This window comes from Vigna angularis, chromosome 10, assembly GCF_016808095.1.
Source record: "Vigna angularis cultivar LongXiaoDou No.4 chromosome 10, ASM1680809v1, whole genome shotgun sequence".
NCBI lineage: Eukaryota > Viridiplantae > Streptophyta > Magnoliopsida > Fabales > Fabaceae > Vigna > Vigna angularis.
In genome coordinates this window covers 25,564,294-25,590,288 of record NC_068979.1, presented here as the reverse complement: position 1 = coordinate 25,590,288, position 25,995 = coordinate 25,564,294, and the positions used below count along the sequence as shown (strand labels likewise).

General features: G+C 31.9%; 2 protein-coding genes and 1 non-coding gene across 3 annotated transcripts; 1 reads left to right on the top strand and 2 right to left on the bottom strand.

Moving 5' to 3' along the window:
* Positions 1-589: 589 nt before the first annotated feature.
* LOC108335952 (probable UDP-arabinopyranose mutase 1) lies at positions 590-3,711 on the top strand. The gene is made up of 4 exons (XM_017572191.2): positions 590-1,002; positions 2,444-2,694; positions 2,847-3,015; positions 3,196-3,711. The coding sequence occupies exons 1-4, from the start codon at positions 679-681 to the stop codon at positions 3,541-3,543; spliced, it is 1,092 nt and encodes a 363-aa protein (XP_017427680.1). The 5' UTR covers positions 590-678; the 3' UTR covers positions 3,544-3,711.
* A 10,032-nt stretch (positions 3,712-13,743) lies between these two features.
* Positions 13,744-13,815, bottom strand: TRNAD-GUC (transfer RNA aspartic acid (anticodon GUC)). The gene has a single exon. It is a non-coding gene; the product is annotated as a tRNA-Asp (tRNA).
* A 9,010-nt stretch (positions 13,816-22,825) lies between these two features.
* Positions 22,826-25,540, bottom strand: LOC108335239 (probable methyltransferase TCM_000336). Its single transcript, XM_017571215.2, has 4 exons — positions 25,218-25,540; positions 24,705-25,109; positions 24,198-24,470; positions 22,826-23,339 (listed from the first exon to the last, which is right to left on the bottom strand). The coding sequence occupies exons 1-4, from the start codon at positions 25,290-25,292 to the stop codon at positions 23,007-23,009; spliced, it is 1,086 nt and encodes a 361-aa protein (XP_017426704.1). The 5' UTR covers positions 25,293-25,540; the 3' UTR covers positions 22,826-23,006.
* Between the last annotated feature and the right edge of the window lie 455 nt (positions 25,541-25,995).

The following is a 25,995-nucleotide window of genomic DNA, read 5'->3' as shown; positions in this document are numbered from 1 at the left end:
AAATTTATTATTTTCATTCTTATATTGCAAAATACTTTTTTATATTTATTGAATCACAAATTTATTTTCACAAAAGATGTAAACAGGCATCATAATTAATTATTATATATATTGAAGGACAATAGTCTCCCATGGTCTATTACAAAGAACCTACGATAAATTGAGGATTTGCTTTTTCAACTTCATAGTATAAAAAATATAATAATTATAGTAATAAATAAATAAAGTAATCACAATAAAATTAAACAAAATATGTTTTTCTTCAATTATCTTCAATCCAATATTCTTTATTTTTTCCTTATTTCTTCTCTTATTTTTCATTCATTTCTTTCTATTCTTTTTTTTTCTCTTTCCAATGGAGCATTATGCTAACTATTCTGATTTGGCTCAAAGATTTTACAAGATATTATTTTTTTTCTTTAGAAAGGAAAAAAACTGAAAGTGAGATGTAAAAGTAAAAATAAAAATAAAAATGGAAATCCGTCGACTAATGGCTCCATATTCTAATTAATTATATTAATTTTTTTTCCGTTTTTTTTTTCAAACACCACCGCTTAACATTTTCCCTTATATATTCATTCCCACACACCTCACACAATTAGACACAGATTCACATTTTCTGCGTTGAAAACTCGACACTCTCTCCATCTTTCTTCCTTCTCTTACCTTTCCTCTCCAATGGCTGACCCTTCTCCCAAACCCGTTCCTCTGCTGAAGGACGAGCTCGACATCGTGATCCCCACGATCCGAAACCTCGACTTCCTCGAGATGTGGCGGCCATTCTTCGAGCAGTACCACCTCATCATCGTTCAGGATGGTGATCCCAATAAGATCATCAAAGTCCCCGAAGGCTTTGACTACGAGCTCTACAATCGCAACGATATCAACAGGATCTTGGGCCCCAAGGCCAATTGCATCTCCTTCAAGGACTCTGCTTGTCGCTGCTTCGGCTACATGGTCTCCAAGAAGAAGTACATCTACACCATCGACGACGATTGCTTCGTAATTATAACCTACCCATCTCCGGATCTTTTGATTCTTATACTTTCTTTGCCTGTGAAACGTGAATTTGAGTTAAAGTTGTGTGCTTGCTTGTGGGTTTTCTGATGGGTTGGGAATTATGCTTCTTGATTTAGTTTTATAGTGGATTTCTTTAAGTTGGTTTTTAATTTTGGACTTGAAAGAATGTGGGTTTGACTTAAAGTTGAAAGCTTGTGGTGGATTTTCTGATGGGTCGGGAATTCTGCTTCCTGAGATTTTGTGCCTTTTGACTTGGAAAATTGTGGGTTTGGGTATAAGTTGGGGCTTGCATTCGCGTTTTCTGATGGTATGGGGATTCTTAACGTCTTTTCCTTTTGCTGTGGATGTTGTTTCCTATTCTTACGGTTGATTGATTTCAGTTATTTGGTTTTTTAGTGCGTTCTTAACGAGGGTTTGGTGGGGTTTTGAAACGGGGCTAGATCTAAGTACGGATTTGATCTGTTGACTAAATGGTTGTTGTTTTTCCATTTGTTTTAAGCATTCGTGATTTGTTATTAGTTTGTGTATGTGTGTGCATGTGGCATTTACGATCTGTTGTTTTCAATTGTTGTTAGAGGTTCCTTATTTGGTTGTTCTCTCGTTTGAGACTGGGGTGTGTTCGGATCTAGAATGACTGATTCTTGAAAATTGGTATGATTCTATGAGAATAGTTTACTTGGATTTGGGTGAATAGGATTTCATTTGAATCAATAAGCTCTTTTTACCCGTTTTAATTGTTATAATGTTTCGAGTGTTTTTGGATAGTAATGATGGTTTCGAATGGAAATATTTTAAGTGATGGTTTCGAATGGAAATATTTTAAGTGATGGTTTATTTGAGGCTGGAAATCACTCGAATTTGATCTGAAATTGATTTTCCTTTGAATTGATGATCTTTTTATTTATTTATTTACCCATTTTATCTATTTTATTTTATTTTTAATTAATGCAATAGAGTGAATTTATTTGGTCGTTATAACTCCAATTAAATAGTCGGGTTTTTTATGACATTTTTGTAACTTAAAAATTGATTTTTAAGCGAATACAACTAGATCTACAAACTGTTGTCATTAGTTTGTGTTTTTGTTAATGACTATGGGGCAAAGAATAATGTGAACAAATGTGGAAATATTTCCCTCCTAATATTTTTGAATCATTTCAACCCTAATTATCCATTCTTTTTTCTTTTACCTTTTTTGTTGGCATTGGGAGACAGAATGATTGCCATTCAAATTGAGGGTGGATCTTATTGTCTCTGTTTCCTTTTTCTATGAATCTGAATTTCAAACAAGGATTGAAACATTGACTCTTGTTTGGTTACTGCTGTCAGTAAAGCCTTTGACTGTCTTTGGTCCAGGAATGTACTATGTTCAATACAACTTGTAGCCATTTTTTTTCTGAGTATCTCCTATTTTCATGTGTAGGTTGCTAAGGACCCTTCTGGAAAAGATATCAATGCACTCGAACAGCACATTAAGAATCTGCTAAGTCCAGCCACTCCATTTTTCTTCAACACCCTTTATGATCCTTATAGAGAAGGTGCTGATTTCGTCCGTGGATACCCTTTCAGTCTTCGTGAGGGTGCCCCCACTGCTGTTTCTCACGGTCTCTGGCTCAACATACCTGATTATGATGCACCAACACAGCTTGTCAAACCCCGAGAGAGGAACACCAGGTACCTGCTACGCCATTTTACAGTTCAGTTTTGATACATGGAACAATTTTAAATCATAGGACAATGTACAAAATTCATGCTGTTCATGTATTGCTATCAAGTTCATACTTAGATGTTAATGGCCTAGCTAAATTAGTGAGTGTATATTTCAGGTATGTTGATGCTGTTCTTACCATTCCTAAAGGAACATTGTTCCCTATGTGTGGTATGAATCTGGCCTTCGATCGTGAGCTGATTGGACCTGCAATGTACTTTGGACTCATGGGAGATGGTCAACCTATCGGACGATACGATGATATGTGGGCTGGTTGGTGTGTTAAGGTATACCAGTCACTAGTCCTTTTTTCTGTTATCAACCCTGAATCAATGAGACAAAGGTTACGAATGTGCTATCACCAATGTGACAATGTTATATGAATTAGAACAGTGTCGTACATATGTCAGAAAACGATTTCTAGCTATATTAAGCACATTTGTTTGAACTGTTGCATGGAATTGCAGGTTATCTGTGACCATTTGGGGTTGGGAGTGAAGACGGGGCTTCCATACATATGGCACAGCAAAGCAAGCAACCCATTTGTGAATCTGAAAAAGGAGTACAAAGGCATCTTCTGGCAAGAAGAGATCATTCCCTTTTTCCAAAGTGCCACCCTCCCAAAAGACTGCACCTCTGTCCAAAAATGCTACATTGAACTTTCGAAGCAAGTGAAAGAGAAGCTTGGTGCTGTTGATCCCTACTTCAACAAGCTTGCAGATGCCATGGTCACTTGGATTGAAGCTTGGGATGAGCTTAACAACAACACCTCTGAACAAACTTCTTCAAAGCAAGCCAATGGGGCTGCCAAGTGATCCAATCTAATACCCTTTAAAACTTGCGGACTTTTCTTTTCATTGGAGTAGTTTCTTCCTTGTCAGCTTTCGCTCATCATTTTTTTTATAATGCAAGATTATAGACAACTTTATTGATATTCATGTCACCATTATTACTATTTATATATTATTATATTATTATTATTATTCTTATGGTTTTAGCAGTTCTTGTGATTTTCTATGTTTAGTATTTTATTTTCTAATTGGAATTTATTAAGTTTCATGAGTTTTCATCTTGCAAGTGCCAGCTTTGTCTACTGCCTACAGATCTCATCTGTGAATCTGATGCGATCTGTTCATTTTATAATTAAAAATAAGTAGCTTCAAAAGGTTTAAGATTATTTTATTTCTAACCTAATTTGTTTAGCTTATTTTGAACATAGGGTTCATGTTATGGTTCATCTTTTTGAAAAATCAAACACAATCCCCAATTTCTTAAGAAGCCAAAACATTTTTATAATTATCTAATTTCCTATATATTGCTTATCATCCGTTTAAGCTTTGTTGGAAAAAAGAACAACTTTTTCTTTAGTGCAGAATTTAAGTTTTTTCTTGGATAAAGAGACTCTTTATTTTCAAAGTAACGTGTTGAAACTTGAAAACTGGCCTTATTTGAGTGGTCTGAAAGAACATTAACCTGTCTAAAACTTTAGTTTTTGGTTGGGGCCACGAATATTAGATGTCATATGAACTTTTAGTTTCCTAATTACCAAGCATTCTCCATATTACTGGAATGTTTCCAAATTTTACTGTAATGTAATTTATAAATGAAGTTAATTTTGACCCGGTCCACCACGGGTTGGTCACTTAGTGAGTCAACCCAACCTGGCTCATTTATTAGCGAACCAGAAAAATTCGAACCCGGCTCGACCCACCATGGGCTGGTGAGTAAACGAGTTGGCTCACTAGCTCACTTAATTACAATTTTTTTAAAATAAAAAACAATTACAAACTTTCTATAATACAAATCTAAACAAATTTCACTCCCAACATGAGTTTTTAATTAATTTTAAAAATAAGAAACTTAAATAACTTTTTCAAGCAAGAACAAAATAATAAATATTTTTTTATAAAATTAAAATTAAATTTTAATAAAATAAAATTATATAGGTGGGTTGGTGGGCTAACCCGGCCCACTACAGGTTCAACTCGTATGAGTCGGATTTAAACGAGTCGGGTTGAAATCTGACCTGCATAAAAAAAATACAATTTTTTCTAATCTAACCCGGCTCAAATCCGTGGTGGGTCGGATTAGCTCGCGGATTGTGACTCATTTTGACAGGTCTATATTTACACGTGAAATTCTACTAATTATAAAATTCCATCTGTATATAAAATAGGTTTAATCATTCACTACGTCCCTATTTTCGCATGGAATCTCAATTTCGTCCCTTTCTTTCTGAAAATATCAATTGGGTCCCAATTTTATGAAAATTGCAACAAATAGATCCTTTCCGTTAAATAGTGTCAAACGGCGTTACAGTGTGTGTGACGTGGCACGCTGTACTCTGACGTGGATGACTGAAGAATCTTTCGTTTTCCTCTTCCTCTTTTTCTTTCTTTTCTTTATCATTTTCTTCCTCCTTCATCCAACTCGTCATTATCTGTATTATCATTTTCTTCCTCCTTCATCCAACTCGTCATTATCTGTATCATCATCCTAACTTCCGACTTCCAAGGTTCTCTTCTCTGAACAATGACTTCTCTTGGAAACACGAAAAGTTTGGTTCCATACATGAACAACAAAGACTGTTCTCAAGGGTTTTGCAGCTTGTATTGTCCACAGTGGTGTTATGTAATCTACCCTCCTCCTCCTCCCTTCGAATTTCCCGCTGATGATTCAAGTCCAAATTTCTCTCCTCTAGTAATCGCTGTCATTGGGGTCTTGGCCAGTGCTTTTCTTCTTGTGAGTTACTATACCTTAATATCCAAGTACTGTGGCAGCAGAGAATCTTCACAAAGCGAAGATCACGAAGAAAACGTTGAATTGGAAGATGATCACAGCCAACATCCACCAACCATTACATATAACCACATACCTCATTCATCTCCAATACCCACCGTGACCCAACCACCTCACCTTCTTCCTCCATTTTCATCATCCAACTTCAAATTCAAATTCAATCATCTTCAACTCTCACAAGAAAAACCCATTCACTCAACAAAACCATACCCTCCAAAACCAATTCACCCCAACAAACAGAAAACCAAATATGCTTCAGCTGATTCCTCCATTCTGTCAACGCCCACAACCTATATCCATCCATTAACCACTAAGAATCCCAAAGACCAGGGTTGTCGTTTATACCAGGGGGATCCGAGACCGTGGCGGCCCGGGTGGCGTTGTCGGCGGAGTCGTGGACCGGATAGAGGATCCCCTGTGGAGGTCGTTTCGTCGTGGCGGCTGGATCGGGGCTCGGCAGTGGCAGCAGTGGCCAGATCTGACGGTGCGGCCCCTGGCAGTCTCGGAGGCGGCGGCAGCCAGTATCAATCCGGTGCAAACCTCCCGCGCGAGAAGAAGAGAAAGGGAGCTTGGAGCGGCGGCCGGCGGTAGCTTCGTCCATGGGCATCGGAAGTGGCGACGACGCTGGCTGGAGTGCGATGGCCATTTCCGGTTGGGACGCCGGCGAGCTGCTGGGAGAAGAAAGAGACCCTGGGTCTCTCTTTGGTCTGGCGCGGAGAAGAACGGGAAAATACTGCTGCTGCCGCTTGAATCAACACGTCAGATAACACGTCAGAGTACAGCGTGCCACGTCACACACACTGTAACGCCGTTTGACACTATTTAACGGAAAGGATCTATTTGTTGTAATTTTCATAAAATTGGGACCCAATTGATATTTTCAGAAAGAAAGGGACAAAATTGAGATTTCATACAAAAATAGGGACTTAGTGAATGATTAAACCTATAAAATATTAAAAGGAAAAAATAATATTCCTTATCAAAAATAGAAAAATGAGCAAGTGTTTTTGCATGTGTGGGATCCACACGTTTCCAGCTGACTTTATAACTTTGCATGTGTGATGATTTACATTGAATATTAATTTGAATTTGAGGGAATTTTTCACACGTTAATTTGTCGGTGTCGGTGTAGAGTTGTCTTCATTTTTGTTTTTCCTTATCTACCTCTGAATTCTGCATCATGTGAATGTTTGGAATTCAAAAACCTTGGAATTCTGCATCATGTGAATGTTTTGAATTCAAATTTGAAGAAAGGGAAAGAAACAGGAGTTAAAGTGAGGGAAAGACATGGCACTAATAATGAAGACAATTGAGTTGTAGCCGTTCGGATTTGGAACAACAGACAATTTTCCTTTTCCTAATAAAAGTGGTACATATATTATGTATATATTTTTTTCTGAAAACATAATTTAAGTTACACTAAAATAGAATTACATAATACTCTTTTATATCAACATTCAACATGGTGAGATTCAACCATGAGGACCGATGTATGTTCAAACAAATATCAAAAGTTGTATATTACTAGTGAACAACATCCGAATAAGGAATCCCATAATTTTGGTTGTTTTGTTTCTTCCTGTTTTTTTTTTCAAAATAAGACAAAAATCACTTAATAAATAACATTGTAAATGATAATATTTTTTCATTTTAAGTATTTATGTTTAGTGTATTTAACTATTTTTAAATACAAGTTCATAGGTTAGTAATTACTGTGAATTTTGTTATTACATATCAAAAAATTCAATATTTATCTATTATCACATGCAATTCTTCATAAAAGAGAACGATTTATTTTATTTTTATAAAAATACGATAGAATCAAACCAAACTCACATTAAAAAACATCAAAGTAAAACCCAATTTATTATCAACCCAAAACTAGTAGGATTATCTAGACATATTTTCAGAAAAATGATAAAATGATACTTGGACACACATAAATTTTTTACATTTATTTGACACTACCATTACTTACTTTTTACTTTCTTTTTTCTTGAAAAAATATAAAAGTTTACAAATTTATGACCATTTTATCCTTATATCATTTGTCAAATGAATGTAAAAGTATGTCATGATATCGTTACTATTGTTTTCATGTGAAACGTGAGACAAAAAAAATCCGTAACTTCACGACTTTTCATATATTAAGATTTATAGTTTATAATTTAAGATTTACTAAAAAAATGTAGAATCACATTCCAAGTACAAACATTTATAATACGAATCATAACATTATCTGATGGAAGATCCTCCAAGGTACATCAGGCATGATTACATCATTATCTATTGCCAATATATTCGTCATAATTAGTTTCACATAAATTGATACATAAATAAGAAGAAAAACCTCCTATGTATTCCCCTCAACTCCTTTTGAAAATACCATCACAAGCTTCAATCCATGTATTTCAAAATTCAAACATAACAAAAGTTGGTTAAGCTAAAATGATTTATCTCAATTAATCTATTGATTTAAGGTTATACAAATTTTATTTATTGGTTCTTTACTTTTATAACACTTAGAAGTAATAGAAAAACAACTATACAATAACTACCAAAAGTAGCAAAATATGTTGTAAAAACAATTCTTGTAATAAAAAAAATAACAAAAGAAAATGACAACAACAATCACAAAAGAAACAAATATTTTTAATGCAAAACAATATTTTAACGTGATACATAACTCATGGACACAAGTCACTCAATCAAACTATACTATTATCAAATAAGGATATAAGAGAGTGAAATCAACTGCAAAATCAAATGCTTACAAGCTTTCAAATTTGTAGAGTAGAGAAGAAAACATAAAGTTAAAGCAATTGTGAGAACTCAATGGCTCTAACTATAGTTTTTCAATTCATGATCCCAACGATTAAAACTAAGAATAATGCCTTGCAAACCTATTTTCAAATTTTTGGTATCATCCAATGGTGAACTAAGAAAAAATTACAATTTTACTGAAGTTGCTCTATGAATATGCAAAGTAGTTTTTTTGCTATCTTTCTTTTTTCTTTCTCTCACCCAAAGGTTGTGAAGTTAACACATTCTCTTTTAACTTATAAGACCCCTCTCCATTTAGGTTAAGGAACATAAAATGAGCCTAAAAAATCTTGATTTTTAAACACATGGTCAAAGGTAACTATTAATCTCTCCTACAAGTAAATGGAGGTAACTATTAATCCCTTCTACAAATATATGGAGGTAACTATTAATCTAATTGGATGATCTTACGACAAACTTTAAACTTATGCTTTGATAGTGTCATCGTATCAACACCAATTTTATTAGTATAAACTTTATCCAACTCTTACAAATTAGCATACAAAGTTGTTGGGTTATTGGGATCCCTTCCTATGTGGAGAATATGCCCAAATAATGTGGATCTTTAGGTCTCATTAGGGTTAATAGAGATGGGTCAGATTAGTAGAGCACATTAGAGTCATTTGAAAAGAGGCAAAAGCCAAGTGAGAGAAAAAGAAAGAGAGAAAGTCATTCCCGCATAATCCTAAACCTGCACTGGTGTTTTATTCGCTGTGAACTCTTTCACCGTTGGATCGAGCTGAGTTTTAGACAGTAGGTTCCAGACATATGGTTCTTCATTCTGACCGTTCGGATCGTCAATCGAAGGTCTAGATTGGGAGAAATCGATCCCGCACCAGCAACCCTGTTTTGTGGAATTTTTATCTTCTTGGTTCTCATTTGTAAGCATTTGTGCTTATTTAAATTGACTTATTGAACACATCATTTGGTGTTATTATTGGAGACTCTTTTGTACCATATTATTGATCATAGTGGATTTTTCTTTGGTTTGGACGACTCGTGGTTTTTACCCTTGCATTGAGGGGTTTTCCACGCTAAAAATTGTTAGGTGTCTCTTTGTGTTTTGGATTCTATTTTTGTTCTATTTGTTTGGTGCTCCTCACAGATTCTCGCAAGAAAGGGGGATTGAATTTCCGCTGCGTTATTACTGTTTGATAAGTTGTTATATTTTTTTGGCCCTTTCCCCATCAAAAGCATCCCATATCAAATTATACCTCACATCAATGTCTTTCTAAATATAATGGAAAGTTTAATTCCTACCAATATGGATAACACTTTGATTGTCTACAAATAATGGATATTTGTTACGCACACTCCTAAAAAAATTTCACAACTTGTAGGCTTACATAATGACAATAAATTATGTCTCTTTTATCATGAAATCCATAAGTGTCATTATCATGAAAACTATTTATCTCATCTTGCATTATATTCAATAAATGTTGATTTTCTTAACTTTTCAAAACCTCTTTTAAACACTCATGTTCTCCATCACTAACCAACATCTCATGCTCATAAAAAGAATACCTAAAAAGATGATTTTCGCAGCATGTTAGACCTCTTGGGAGGTACTTGTGCTAATTCAAATCATCAAGATTATTAACATGGTTCCTCTTAAGAATCATCAATCAAAAGCTTTAATCCATTTCCAACCTATTGGTAATTAACATAACCATATTGCTAATCATTTATAGCATTAATTTGAGCATTATCCAAATTGTTTGGTAGTAGGAAACAATATCATATAACCATCAATCCAATTATTATATTTCTTGGGTGTAGTCTTCTCTCTCCCTTGTCAATATTATTAATGGTCTGTCTTCCATGAACTACATAACAAAACTTCTTAAAAGCTTCTTTTGAATATATAGGATTACACAACCTATAGCTAAATTCATCCTAACCATAGTCAATAAAGATGCATAGTTTTATCTTTGCATCTAACTTAGATCTTTCATAACATAAACAAACACCTTGCAACCATAGATGCACAAATGATAATAGTTAACACTATTTCCAAACCAAAATTTGTCTCACCTCAATATTCAATGAAACTATAGAACTAAGATCAATAACATCCACATCCAAACAATGCCTTTCCCTAAAAATGCTTATGCAAGTGTGTTTCAAAAAGCATAAACCTAATTCTTTCAATCAAAGTCTTGTTCATCCTCTTTACTAGACCCTTTAAATGAGGCGTTATGAGGTGTCTTTTCATGTCTAATATCTTGCTTCTTGCAATACACAACAAATGGTCCATAATAATCACCTTCATTACTAATACAAATGCATTTCAACTTCTTGTCTGATTGTCTCTTAACTAAAGGATGAAATTCTTTAAACTTTTCATGTACTTGATCCTTTCTTTAAAGTGCATAGATATATACTTCCTAGAAATAAAAGTAACAAAGTAAAGTGTACCACTAAATGACCTTACCATCAATGAGTCACAAATATCAAAATGCACCAATTCAAGCATCCCTAATGCCCTTGAGGGAGGATGCTTCTTATTGGATACTCTAGTTCCTTTATTAATCATATAATGATAATTCTTCAACTCTACACTTTTCAATCCTAAAAAGCATCCTTTTTACTTAAACAATTAAGTCAACTTTTACTTGTATGATGAAGCCTTTGATACCTTAAAGATGCCTTCATATACACAACATTCACACTATCCTTAGCAACTAAAGATACATTTTCAGTTTTTCTCCCCTTTATCCATAACCAAATTACCTTTAGCTAGCTTATATTTACCAAAACAAAAACGATTTCTATAACCAATATTATCAAGGTAATGTAAGAAGATCAAATTAAAGCAAATAGCTAAAGTATTCTTGACTCATCTAAGCAATAAATATTCCTATGTATTCCTACGTTGGTTTGCAAGTAAACATCACCTACACAAAACACCATCATTACTTATGTTTAACACTTAAAAATCACAAGAAGTGTAAGATATGAATAACTTCTTCCTCGATGTAACATGTAGGGCAACACCACTATCAATTATCTACATTCTCTCATATGATACAATATTAACAAAATCATAGTTAGAAAAAAAAAACAAAATTACCAATTATAGTAGTAGTAATACGATTATCATTATGATCATTCTCTTTATAGTTGCCTTTCTTGCCCTTGTTCTTTTTTTCATAGAAATTTTTTTCTTTGGATGTGCCTAATTTCATTATAATAATAACACTCCACACTCTTGTATCTCGAATTAGACTTCCTTGTGCTCTTATCTCAATCATTCTTCATTCCTTTTTCTGATATTTTCTCTTTTTTTTTTTTGTAACAAACACCTTAGACTAAGATGAAAAACTATATGCTTTCTTTCTCATCTCTTCATTAATAGCACCAATATTTGTTGATTTCCATGAAACAATGTCATTAGGGGTTAAGTTTATAATTGGAACTTGAAATATCTCCCATGACTTAAGTGGAGTATTTAATAATCATAATTCTAAAACTTCATCATCAAAATTGACAACTATTCTTGAATATTATCTATGAGCCTCTGAAACACATTTAATTGACCTAAAATAGGAGCACTCTCTCTATACCTCATATTCATCTAGCAATTCAACAAATAAAACTTGTTATTTGACATAGAAACATACAAAGACTCAATTTTCTCCCACAAAGTTTTAGAAACATTGTCTTGTCTTTTCTACATATTGTTGAATAAAACCACACATATATTAGTGCTCAAATATTCATTATTTTCAATCATAGAATCCAACTTATGAGTAGCAAAGACTAATCATTGCAATTTCTTTCTAAGCAACAAGTCTCTCTTGTCATTTCACAAATTATAATTTATACTATTTAAAGCAATTATTTTTGTATCTGTCTCCACATTTAAGCAAGTAAATACAATCCCAAATAAATTAGTTTTAATACCATTGTGATATATGGAGAACAACACCTAAATTGATCAAAGTACATAATGGAAATAACCATCCTAATGCAATAATCAATGAGGAGCAACAACAATAGGAAATAGAAACGACAATCACAAAGATTCATGGATGTGAAAAGTAAAAATTCATGGATGCTGCAAGCCAATCAATCAAACTCTAATAAGATTAAATAAAGATACAAGAATGTCAAATTAAATACAAGATATAAATTCCTGCAAGTAATTAATAGAGTAATAATAAGAAATTGATTTATCTAACATAGACTTTCAATCCACGCTCCCAACAATAAAATCGTAGAATACTACATTGTGAATTTTCTGCCCAATTTCAGCCTTATCCAATAGTAAATAAAGCAGAAATCACAAAGCTATTTGGTGAATGTGCAAACCTTGTATCTTTTTTCTCAATCAAAGGATGTGAAACTAATATATATACTCTGCTATAAGATCTATAAGCTCTCTCTGCGGCTGAATTAAGGAAGATAAAAATAAACCTGATAAGTTTAATCTTTTTAGATATATAATTGGAAATGCAACCCAAAAAATTTCATTATATATGGAGTGCGGATGCTAAACATCTTCGTTCATTCAAAATTCATCAACATATGCTTGTTCCGGAGAAAAGAAAACTGTCACCGTATACTTTACCACATCCGAACTTTAACACATATCAATGACTTGAATCAAAATCACAGTTTTCACCATGAATTTCAATTGAATCAGAAAAAACAGGAGAAACACGATTGTAACAAATAATGTCCCTTAATTATTTGTAACTAGCCTTGTGATGAAAGCAAGAAACTCCATCAACATTCCATTCTCAGCTCATAGCAAAGGGAATGATAAGTAATTCCTGTCAATCATATCAGAACCATATAAGAACTATATATGTATATATATATATATATATATATATATATATATATATATATATATATATATATATATATATATATATATATATATATATATATATATCAGGTGTCCAATTCATATATTCATTTCTCTATGGCTATATTTATTTCCTTTCACATGCAAAGTTAAAGTTAGCAGTACAACCGAAAGAAAATAATGTAAAAGGATAGAGAAACCAACAATAGAAACCTATTCCATTTCGAATTTCACAGCAGCCAAGTAACAGGAAGCTTTGCACGCCATTGCCGAAATCAAACTCAGACTAATCCCAGTAATATCTTTGTTCACATGTGAAGGACATAACGTTTGATAGATTGGACAAACCTGAATAAAAAATTGTAATGTTTGCTAGATTGGATTAACCAACAAAGATTTTGCACGAAAAACAGTGCACCACCATGGTACCATCCTCAGTGAGCCAAAAACAAAATTGAAAATTCATGTTTTAAACCCTCAACTTGGGCACCCGTTTACTCAAAAATGTAACTCAAGAAGTATGAAATGAATCAGAAAGAACAGAGGACAACAAATTCCAAAAAACTCAAAGCTTCGCCGTTGCCGGGGATCGAACCCGGGTCATCCGCGTGACAGGCGGAAATACTTACCACTATACTACAACGACTCACATGTTAATATGTTTCTTTATATTTTATTTCTATTCTCTCTCAATAATAATTTGTTACATAATTAATTAGCCACTATCATCTAGCTATCATAATTATTAATAGCATTATTAATCTGATACACTGAATTTAGCTGCACTAAACTTGGTCTGGTGTTTCTGTACGAAAGATGATTAATGAACTAACCATTTCGTTTAGACATAGAGCAAAATTCTCTTTGAAATTTATTGATTCTAAAAAGTAAATACCAAATATAATCATATATTCATATTTTATTTATAATATGTCAGATTTATTTTCGAGAGAGGATGCATGTACTAAAAAAATGTTGAAATAAATAAAAATATATTAAATATTTGGAGAAAATAAAATAAAATAAAATTTGAAATATTATATAATATATAAAATATAAGTTACCGTGTAAATAGAAAACCTTACTTGTACAATAGCAAAACAAATCCTAACATTAAACTACTATACCAACTTTCCTATATTTAGTGTAATGTACAGACGAATAGCATTCATTATAAGATCAATAAGCATTTATTTTATGAAGAATCCTCACAATCCTAAGGTCGTGTGTCAAACCAAATCAATTTTTTCCATTCAACAGACTAGAAAGAAGAAAAAAAAAAAAACATTAATCTATTAACTACCAAGATTTCACATTGAAACATGGCTTACAATTGTTTGTTAAGGTCCACTTCTTATGTTAACTTTTAACTCATTCAATAAATATATTCTTTTTAGTCTAATAGCTATGAGAGATTATTATGGTAACCTGTTATTTATATTTATTTTTATTTTTCTTTAGACTAATAAAAGTGAGTTGGTGGCGTGCCATTTAACACTTAAGAATTCTTCGTCTGCGACAAACACATAATTTTCACGTATAAACGTATAACACTTTGATCTTTCACAGCATATACTACACACATTCTTAAGAACACTTTATCTCATTCTAATAAACACAATCTCAGAAACACATAACAGTGCATCCAACACACCTTGTCCTCTCCTTTTCCAACACTTGGAGAAGAAGATGCAATAAAAACACATCCAATACCATTCTTCATCACAACCAACAAATCAAATGTTACAACGAAACAATAGATAGAGTGATCGAGAAGAATAGCTGTAATGGGAAGGAATAAAGTTGAAGGTATTGATGTTGAATCAAAATGACTTAGTTTGTATAAGATGTGATGTTGATGCTCTCTCTTTCTCTCACTCTCTCTCTCACACACACACACATACATATGTAATGGAATAAAAGGTGACACTGTTATTTCTTTTCCCAATAAACAAAAAACTTGAAATGCCAATGCTAATAAACTCCTGGTTCATTTAACCATAGGAAGATGGACTTGGTGCAGAGAATTCATTACAAGAGAAATGGTCATGTGGAAGGGAATTTAGACAGGTAGAATAGTCCAAAAGATAGTTATGAAAGCAAGAAACTCCATCAGTTCAATCTCCATCAGCATGCTATACATGGCAGAGAGCAAAGGGGATGAGAATTACAAATTGGTCACATCAAAACCATATGAAATTTGACAGGTCCAGTTCATATATTCATTTCTCCATGGCTACTATTTCCTTCCATATGCAAAGTGTTAAAGTGAATAGTACAAAACCAAATTCGCCAACAGAAGAAAAGCAAGGAAAAGGACACAGAGAAAACAACAACAAAGCCAGCCATGCCCTTATCAATTTCACAGCTGACACCACTCAGTCAGTACCAGTGAACTTGGCATTGCTTGCATTGTTAAAATCAAACTCAGTATTTGCAAAAGAATAGAAAGAGTGCAGGGAAAAGAACACACACTCATGATAAGGAAAACAAGCGTGTAAAGAAACCAAAATTAAAGAACAAAATGAAAGTGATGAAACTACACTGACAAGAAAAACAAGCATATATATATATATAAAAAGGAAAAGAACAAAACAAAATAGTCGCCATCATACCGCAACAGAAACCAAAAAAGTTTCGCCATTGCCGGGGATCGAAACCGTGTCGTCCGCGTGACAGGCGGAAATTCTCACCACTATACTACAACGACCATTTTATTTATAAATTAAGTAAGAAGTTATAATTTTAAAAATAATATATAAACAACGATTTCGAGTGTATATAATAACAAAATTGTGAAATTTGTTCGTTTCTTTTAAAATTAAATATATAATAATATCATATATTATATTGATTTTTTTAAAATTTATAATATGGACTTAATTTTTTTTTCTTTGGTTAAGTTTCTTTTATTTTTTTTCCTGGTGCAGATAATTATAGAGAGAGGATCGTATATTGTAGTTACATTTATTTTTTTAGTTGACGTTGAAACAAATTTGACAAATTAAAAACCAGATGAAGATTTTAATGGCACCCGTTGTTGGAGTATTTGAATTTAGTATTGTGTTTCTTTTAGTGTATGTTGAGTTATTGAATAAGTAACAAGAATTACTTTGCAAAGTTAAATTTATTTTATTCACAAAATTATTTGCCACATTAATTACACATTAATTACCCATTAATAGGTTACGGTTATAAAGACATTAACTTATACTAGATGTGATGGAAATATTAGACTTATGATGTATAAGGTATTTTAATGTATGAAAAAACTAATTTAAGTCATCCACAGTCTCTGTTCTACTAAATGGTTTTCTAATTTAAAAATTTACATATACTAAAGGATTGGGGTAGAGGATCCTTTAACATCAATTCTATTTTTAATTGGGACAAAAAACTTAAATGGATAGATAGCTAGGCGATTAAGAAACATATGCTAAAAAGGGTAAAAGTAGTTCACGATTAATATGCTACAACTTGTCGACGATACTTTATTTTCAAGTGGAGAAAAGAGTTGAAATATTGTAGTCATTAAAAAGTATATTGAGGTGTTTTGAAATTGTGTTAGGAATCAAAGTTCATTTCAACAAAAGTAAGATTAGAGGAGTGAAAGTAAATAAAAATACACTAGGAATATCTTATGGAATTTTAAAATTCAGTCTCATGACAATACCCATATACATTTAGGACAATTAGTGGGGGAAATCTTAGGAAGCAAAACTTTTGGTAGCAAGCTTTGCAGAAGACTAAGAATAATTTGGCTATATGGAAAGGCAAACACTTGTCTTTTGTGGCTAGAATTTATCTAACATAACCAGTTCTTGTAACACTAATATAAGTTCTTAAGATGAAGAATCTATATAGCACTGTCAAAAAGAAATTTTAAAAATGTAAGGTGATCACAGTGTTTTCCACTTAATTGTAAGAATCTGACGTTTGCATACTGCATTAAAATATTCCAAAATATCTTTTGTTTCTCTTATTCATTAACTCCAAACCATGAAAATAACAATACCAATAACAATGAGCAACTCTACTGCTATAATCTTATCAAAACCAAGAAATGCTTAAAAACAACCATAAAAACTTCATCCAAGCACAATAAGGGAGTTCAATGTATTTACGCCAGGGGATTTTCATCATTATTTACCTCTCTATATCTCTTTAGAAAAAATAAATATAAACCTTTTCAGATTACAAGGAGTTTAACCTCTCCAAGTATCCTTCTCATTAGTCCTCTTATATAAAGAATTTACAATTACAATGATCAAAATAATCTCTAACATAGGATAATACAATTATTGTCGCAGTGCATACTTCACTATATGAAGGATATTATACAATGGTTATCACTCAACCCAATAGCACTCTATACAAAAATAGATTTAACTCTTTATTTTTAGAGTATTTTCTCTTTTCTTTCTCTTTAAGAATTGATTTAACGGTGTCTCTGCTAAGATAGGATCATCTAGAGAGACTAGATTGTGTAACAACTCAAGTTTTAAAGTTTAACATACAACACTTAACGAAATATCGTTTAGTGAAGTAAAACGTCTAAGCAAAGTGCATATTAGAACATCTTTGTTAAACATAACAAAGATAAACAATGACATGCCAATTATAAAAGATTAAACAATATTTGACAAAGGTGCATCTAAAGAAAGAAATAAAAAACACTATGTATCTTATCAATTAAGATATTACTTTGAAAAACATAGACTTGCGCTAAACGCTTATATTACAAATCATGCTTAAACGCTCTCTTAACATAAGAACATTGAATGAATGAACGTACTATACCTCTGCCTACTTTGCTTTTTCTCTCTTTATCTATGTAGATAATTGAAGTACATAGCAAAACCCTAGAGGGGATAGAGGTGAATAGTGTTTTCAAATATTTTTACAAAACAATGTCTAATAACTTGTGGTAAGAGTATACAAATGTACTATGTTTAGATGCTGAGTTTATAAGATAAACATATAAGAATTCTTTTAGACGATGACATAGGAAATTTAACAATAGTTTTAAAAGAAGAAAACATTAAGGCACAATTTTTATACTGGTTCACTCAAACTTGAGCTACATCTAGTTTTCTCTTAAGAACTCTTAAGAGGTTCCATTAATCTTTTAAAGATTACATGACTTTAACCCACTCTTTGGTTGCAAGTAGGGATGACAAAGGGTCGAGTCGGGCACAAATAGTGCCTACTCGCTACTCGACCCTCAAAAAAATTTTACCCGCTACCCATCTACTACTCACATGGATACCCATTTAAAAAATATCCGCGAATATTTTAAAACCCGTGGATACCCAGAGGTACACGCAAACCCATAAATATTAAGAAACATATTTTTATAAATTATTAAAAAAAATATAAATAAAATTATAAAAAATATAAAAAATATATAAATTAAGTTAAATGTAAACTAAAATTTAATTTTAATTAAATTTAATATTATAAAATATAAATTAATTTTAATTTTAATTAAACTTAACTTAATAAAATATAAGTTAAATTTTTATTTTTATTTTTTGTGGGTAGTAGATACTTGTGGGTATGGATAATATAATACTCGCATCCGACCCATTTATAAGTGGATATTAAAATGTCCGCTACCCGCAACCCGCGGATACCAAATATCCGTTACGAATTTTATCCGTGGATACTTACGGGCGCGAAATTTTTTGCCATCCCTAGTTGCAAGTATTATTACACCACTCCTGGTCACGAGTATAACCTAGTCCTATTTGAGTATTATCTACCACTCCTATGACCCTTAGACAACATGTCTAGTTCGAGTTTAACATCTCTAGGATATATCCCTAGACAACTCTCTAGACCGAGTTTACCCATTCTTTGTTGGGTATTATCTGCCACTCTTGACACCCCTAGACAACGCATCTAGTCCAAGTTCGATGATTTTCATCTCATTTACACGTGCCTTGTTGATTTTCATCTCTAAATAATGCAAACTGTCATGAGCTATGGATAAACTTCGATGAAGCTTAATTGTCATAGTTACAATGAAAGATATCACTTATGATTTTTCTCCCATGTTACTTACTTAGCAAATGTTTATTAAACTGGATGGTAATTTATATTAAACTAAATATTTATGTGTTTAGAAAATATGAAAATTCTTTAATCTTTTTTTATGTATTTTTGTAGCAAATTAATTAATGATATTGTCATGGTTGTATCCTCCTTAATGGCTACAATGGAGTGAAGTTCTGAAAGTGCTCCTTTTACGATTTTGAATGATTCGGAATCTGAAAAAGAGTAGTGGTAGAGGAATGAGTTTAAGGAAAGTAGTTGAAGAAATGAAGTTGTTTTACTTGGCACGACAAGAAGAAAACACAAAGTTATTGCTCTAGTGTTCAGCTTTTATCTCGGTTAGAGATTTTGTTTAGGTCATTAACATTAGTATATATAGGCTTGATTGTTTTCGGTCATGTTAGATTTTTTTTAGTCAATTTTTTCAATGTTGCTTAAATATTATGTATTTTTATATATTTACATTATTGTCAATGAATTTATTTTATCTTAAATCATTAATAAAATTAATTTTGATTAATTATTGTGTATTTTACAATTTTATATATTTTATTTATTTTTTATTTATAAAAAAGATCATTAAATTAAGAAATTATGAATGTTGGATAATTATAAATAAAGGAGGCTTTAAACCTCCATAAAATCAAAGTCACTGTTAGAAAAGGTTAAAACCCTCCACACAAAAACATCTACAATATAAATTCGATACTAGGGATCATTAAAAACTTCTGCAAATTAATAAATACGACTATAAATAGACATCTGAAAAACCCACACAAGTTAATTTGCAGAGGGTAACAACCTCCGCAAATTGAAAAATAAACCTCCACTAAATAAAGCTTTTTTTGTAGTGAAATGTGAGTTAGAGCTCGGGAATCATGTGAGTGGCCATGACTCTTGTGGTTGGTCAATTAGCTAGGAGCTTGTGCAACATTGATTACAAACTCCATTATGCTTACTTTTGAACTTTTGCAAGGTCAGACCCTACTCATTTTAAAAATCAATTTCCATAATTCACTAGCACATACACAAAGAAATCTATCATCATATATAATTTAAGAACATTTTTGAAAGATTTTGCATCGATATCCAAAATACACGAAATGAAAGTATTATTATCACATTCAAGTATGTGTTTGGAGAACAACACAAAATGGTCTTAATCAATATTTTATCAAATTTATGCATAAATTCACAATGTACACATGTTAACAAATTATGAAAAATAATTTTTTGAAAGTTTTCCATCAAACAATTTAAGATTTAATACAAATTATTAAAGTTTAACCATTTAGTAATAGTTTTAAGAAAATATATCAATTTTAACAAAGTTTAAACTCTAAACCATAAAACTTATATTCAAGACAAATAAAGGGGACATTCGTGCATAATCATGACTGAGTTCTCCTAATAACAGTCATGCATAGTCTAAAAGTAAAAGTGTTTGAAACTAATCTCGATGCAGCAAAATAATCAGAGAGAAATTTTTTTCCTTAGAAAACATACACGAGAAATAAAAAAAAAAAACTTCTTTTGGGCACCAGTGGAAGCTCCAATGCGCAGAAAAAAAAAACCTTCTTTTCGTTACTAGAAAAGAAACCAACGTTTTCGTGTAAGGAGGGTGAAAAAAAATGTCACTATTTAAATTTTAAAATAGATATAGATCTAACCTATAAGAGTCAGAGATAAAAAAGATTTTTTATATCTCATCTTACAAGTGAGACATAAATATTATTTATTTGTTTATAAAAATAGCATCACGTTATTTATATATATATATATATATATATATTATTTTCATGTTAGATATAAATTTAGTGTCTTGGATACAAATTTTTGTATTAATATAAAAAAATGCAAGGAAATTTGGTAAGAACTAACTTCTCAAACTTCATGTTAGTAATAATTTTCTTTTTCATAATAAAAATTAAATATATGTCAATAATTTATTCTTTATTATGAAAGTTTTCTTAAATTCTAATCAGTTGCCGAAAATATCTAGAAAATCTCTTCTACTTATATGGTAACATGCCATAAATGATGGTTGCAATTTGAGATGACAAGTTTGTTGCAATGTCCATTTTTCATAATAATGCAAATGTTAGCTTTTATAAATAAAAAATAAAATGAAAAACCTTAATGTGTGATTTAACCAACGTCATATCCAAGTTAATATCTTGGCATATGATATGATACATATTTCTCCCAAACAAATATTACCAGAATAAGTTAAAATAATATATTTATTTGATATCAAATGTTTTTAATAAAAAATATCAAGAATATAAATAATTGTTTAAAATACATATGTTTATACATTAGATTATATTTGCATGTGCATAATATCCAATATTGTTTAAACAACTATTATTAATACAAGACAGTACAATTAAATAAAGAAATGTAAAAGTCATTAGGTTTATACATTATCTATAAAGTGTTAAACATAAAAAATATATAATTATAACAAAACTCAATTTAACAACTAATGAAAGTAAGAACGTACGTGAAAATATGAACCCTACACGAGCCAACTCTGCACGTGCAAATATAACATTAAATAATATAAAATACACAACTATTTTTTTAATGTATAAAATTCAGTAAAATTACCTTGTAATATTATTGAATGTAAAATAGGTTATCCTATGTTCATAAAAGACAAGCTTGCAAATTTTACTACAAAGATGAATAATTTATTGATAAAATGAGATAATAAATAGTTTTGTTTTTTAAACTATATTATCAAGCATGTTGTGTATTTATTAGTGCATTTAGTTTTTGTGTTCATCATACCATATGAACAAATGAAAGAGTAAATAATTGGAAAACCAAATGTTCTTTTTATTAATTGCGTGATAAACATTCTTTTTCTTTTTTAAACTACAAGTATTTTTAACTAATTAAGATATTTGCTAAAAATGTTACTCTCAAATGTATAAGAATTGTGACAACTTTCTACATCATAGTTATTGAAAAATCCATCACTATATTAATGTCACTCCACTTTATCTTTCTAAAATACCGTTAATTTTTATGTATTAAATACTTTAGGGATGATTCACTGTAATTGGAAAATTGAAAAGTTATATGAAAGTGGATTTGCAAAACATTTATTGTTCGGTAGATTTTATGAAGGGACTTGTATATATAAATAACAACAATGTGATTTGTAGTTTAAAAATTAAATTATATAAATAGCCAATATTTTTGTGGGAGATTAATGTTATATGTTATAATAATGAATTTTATAATTAAATATTAATCATGTAAATTCTAATAATAAGAAAATAATACAATATTATTATCCTAATACATTTTTTTTACTATACATAATATATGATAATATTAATGTCGAGCTATGTGCTTGAAATATTAAATAGCTTAAGATAAATAAAAAAAATTTCTTGATATCATTTATATATTAAGAAATTTTAATCCAACGTGAGAAACAATTATTTTTTAAAAGCAACTATATTAATTAATTTGTTTTTATAAAAGAATGTCTCTTCCTCATTTTTTGGAGGTCCCATACATATTGCATTTTCAAACTCATCATTAATATTAATACTGTATGATGAAAAAAACCTTGAAATATATCACCCCAGTTGGAAAAGTATACATAAATGAAGGAAAGTGAAACAGCAAGACTTTACATTGAACTAATCATGATTACAGTGATGCAAATGGCTGCAATTTAAACACGTCTCATTACTGCAAACCAAAATAAATAATTAATAACCTTAATAGAAGATTAATTTTGTTGTTTAGTTGAATCAATTATATTTTTCTGAGAACCAGAACAAAAGAGATTGGTCTAATATCCTCCTTAGCCATTTCTTCATCTATCAATCTTGCATAATTTTCAAACAAACTGTCCAAGATTCTCTCTCCAAAATGGTGTGAGATCATCGATTCTTGAATGGCCCTAACTGCTACAGCAACCTGTGTTCCATAGCTCTCACTGCCATCTTCACCTTTGTCCATCTCAAACATCTCTAGCCTCTCCAACTTCAATGACCCTTCTTTCTTTACCTCTTCTTCTATCTCTTCCTTTGATGGTGCATAGAAATGTACATCATATGAATCAAACACATCTTGCTCTATTTCTCCCTGCAAATCAAAAACCAAAAATCAAGAAAAAGGTGACAAAACAACTCATTCATTCATTCATAGTTATCCATATATACCTTTTTTGGAGTAGGTCAGAATTTGAACCAGAAAAGAGAAAGAGTAAAGTGCATTCATTGTTATCCATACAGTTCTATTTTAACAAAAAAAGCAAAGTCCTTGATTTTATACACCTCAAAAAACATATCCTAGGTATGTGTGGAATGTTAATGATATTATTTGATTCTTAAAATCACTTCCAAAAGTATATCATATTGGTCAAAAGTATTTATGTTTACTAAATTGTCTTACCGAGTAGTTCATGTACAATTTTACCATGCTGGAATAATTTGTATGAAAAACAAAATAACACAAGTTTTCAGTTTTAGACTGATTAATAACTCTAGTTTTATATATTCCACGAACTTTTAAACCTTTTTTCTTTATGAGAAAAGAGCTGATGATAAAACTGACAACTTGATAATGCAGGTTCGCCAATAAAATTCCAACCAAAATCGTTTCATTGACTCTAATGTCAAGCCAGCTAATTCTGATTAGCTGAAGTTAACCACTAACAACCAAATATAGCAATCGGTAAATCATTGAAAGATGATGTCAGTTGTCAAATAAGCTGATAAAATTAGCAAAGGGTGACATTACAGAACTTCTGCATAAGTAGCATCTAAATCAGTTTGCACCTAAAGAGAATGTAGTTTTTTGCTTCAGTAATTAAGAGGGAAGTTACAAGTTTTCAACTTTATTTTGTCCTTGTATGTTGAATTCCAATTTGTCAGCTATAACAGCAACAATAACAATGATAATGAGATAATGATGATGCTTGTGTCTCCTCTATAAACGTACCTGTGAGACTAGAGTAGCAAATGAACGGGAAAGAATCTCCCAAAAGAAAGAGTTGCCTCTGTCAACATGTTCTGGGCCCCTTCTTCCCAGAAATATCAGAACCATTCTCCCACCAACTACCAGTTCTTCGGACCTTGACCGAAGGAACAAGGAAAAATCTTCTTGGAATTGAAGAGAGTATGCTTGAGACACCACAGAAGGGCTTGACTCACAGATATAAACACAACCTTTGTTCAATGGTGTTTTGTGCTCATCATAGAGTGCTGGAGGAACCTGCATGACACAAACCAGAAATAACTACTCCTAAGTATGTTCCCTGGTACAAGAATGAAACATGGACATCCAAACAGTATAACTGTCTCTTTCTTGTTATCAATCACATCATATCACTTATTACCTTATCATACAAACACTTGTGTGAAGAAAACAACAGTATGGTTGTAAAGATGGGTAAATAAAACAGTATAAGATGGTGAGGATGTGGAGGAAGGGGAAGGTGTATGGTACCCTTGAAAGCCAGTGTAGACTGTAGGAGGAATGGACAAAGTGCAAGTAACTGTTTGGGAATAATCTTCCATAGAATGAGCCAGGGTAGCCTCCCATGAAAATGGAAGGGAGGCCATTTTTCCTGTCTTGCCTAAGCAACTTGTGGAACTCTGGCAGGGCCTTGAAAATTGAATTGAAGTCATTTGTTGGGAGATCATTGAAGTAGACCCTGAACTCAGTGGAGTGGTGCATGATCTTGTGGCTTATGCCTTGGATGGTCTGAAAGATATCTTTGATGATTGAAAGGGTGTTTGGTCCAGAGGAACAACCCAAATCAGCAATGCCTATGCTCATGGGAGTTGTTGCAAGGTAAAGCTCCTCAACTGTTTGTATGATTATGTGCTTCACCTTATCAGATGCCTTCTTCTGCAGGAACAAGATTAAAGCAGGTGAGTATAATCAGAGAATTCAATCGTAGCAGGAACAAGAAACCGATGGATTTAGATGAGAGAAGGAAAGAAAGAAAGAAAGAACCTGCAGTGAGGAATTCTTGGCATAGCTAGTTTTGCCAACTCCTCCAGTCATGTGGAAGGCTTTCTCTACATCCATTTTTTTGTTTGTTTCAGTTGGATGAAGCCTTTCTAGCTTGTTAGTGAAGTTGTGGCCATCTTTTAAAGGGAGATTTCAATGATGTGGCCAATTGCTTTTCTTTTTTTCTTTTTTTCCTTTTGTAATTCTTCTTTAGCCCTGCTCTTCCAAAATATATGGCACATTACTAATTAATCATGGGATTTCAGAATTAATGAACCTTTAGAGTGGCACATTAGCCACAATTGTTGGTGCTGATGATGCTTGTTGAGAAACAAGTGTAACCAAGCAATGTGGTTAAGTTAAGTTAAATGAGATGGTTGTGAAGCGAATTTGATTAAATTTTAAAGTCCAAAATGTTGTGTATGGAAGAGTACTCAGAGAGCAGGAGTTGATGTATTTGGTGATTGATCCCTCTCCCCTTTCCTAACTTAAAGGGCTTAACGTATGGGTGGTTTTGCCTTTTTCTTTGTTGACACTAATGATTCAATCTGTCAAAAAGTTTGATGTTAGGCATCATTCAAGTGAAAGTCCTATAGTGGATATTCACTATTTTGTCCCCGCAAAAGTTTGATCATTTGGTTAGAAGGGCCTGTGATTGAGTAGGAGTTGGACCAACTTGTGATGGTGCTAGTCACTGCCACTTTGTCTGGATCAACAACTTTGAGTCCATCAAATCAGTATAGCTTTAGATGGGTAATATTTTACAGCACACAATTCCTTA

Excerpts from the sequence above, each read along its gene's own strand:
- LOC108335239 (XM_017571215.2), bottom strand. The coding sequence starts at position 25,292 with ATGGATGTAGAGAAAGCCTTCCACATGACTGGAGGAGTTGGCAAAACT. Across the intron at positions 25,110-25,217 it reads CCAAGAATTCCTCACTGCAG|AAGAAGGCATCTGATAAGGT; the intron begins GTTCTTTCTTTC and ends TTGTTCCTGCAG. Across the intron at positions 23,340-24,197 it reads TTGCTACTCTAGTCTCACAG|GGAGAAATAGAGCAAGATGT; the intron begins GTACGTTTATAG and ends TTTGATTTGCAG.
- LOC108335952 (XM_017572191.2), top strand. The coding sequence starts at position 679 with ATGGCTGACCCTTCTCCCAAACCCGTTCCTCTGCTGAAGGACGAGCTC. Across the intron at positions 1,003-2,443 it reads CCATCGACGACGATTGCTTC|GTTGCTAAGGACCCTTCTGG; the intron begins GTAATTATAACC and ends TTTCATGTGTAG. Across the intron at positions 2,695-2,846 it reads CCCCGAGAGAGGAACACCAG|GTATGTTGATGCTGTTCTTA; the intron begins GTACCTGCTACG and ends TGTATATTTCAG.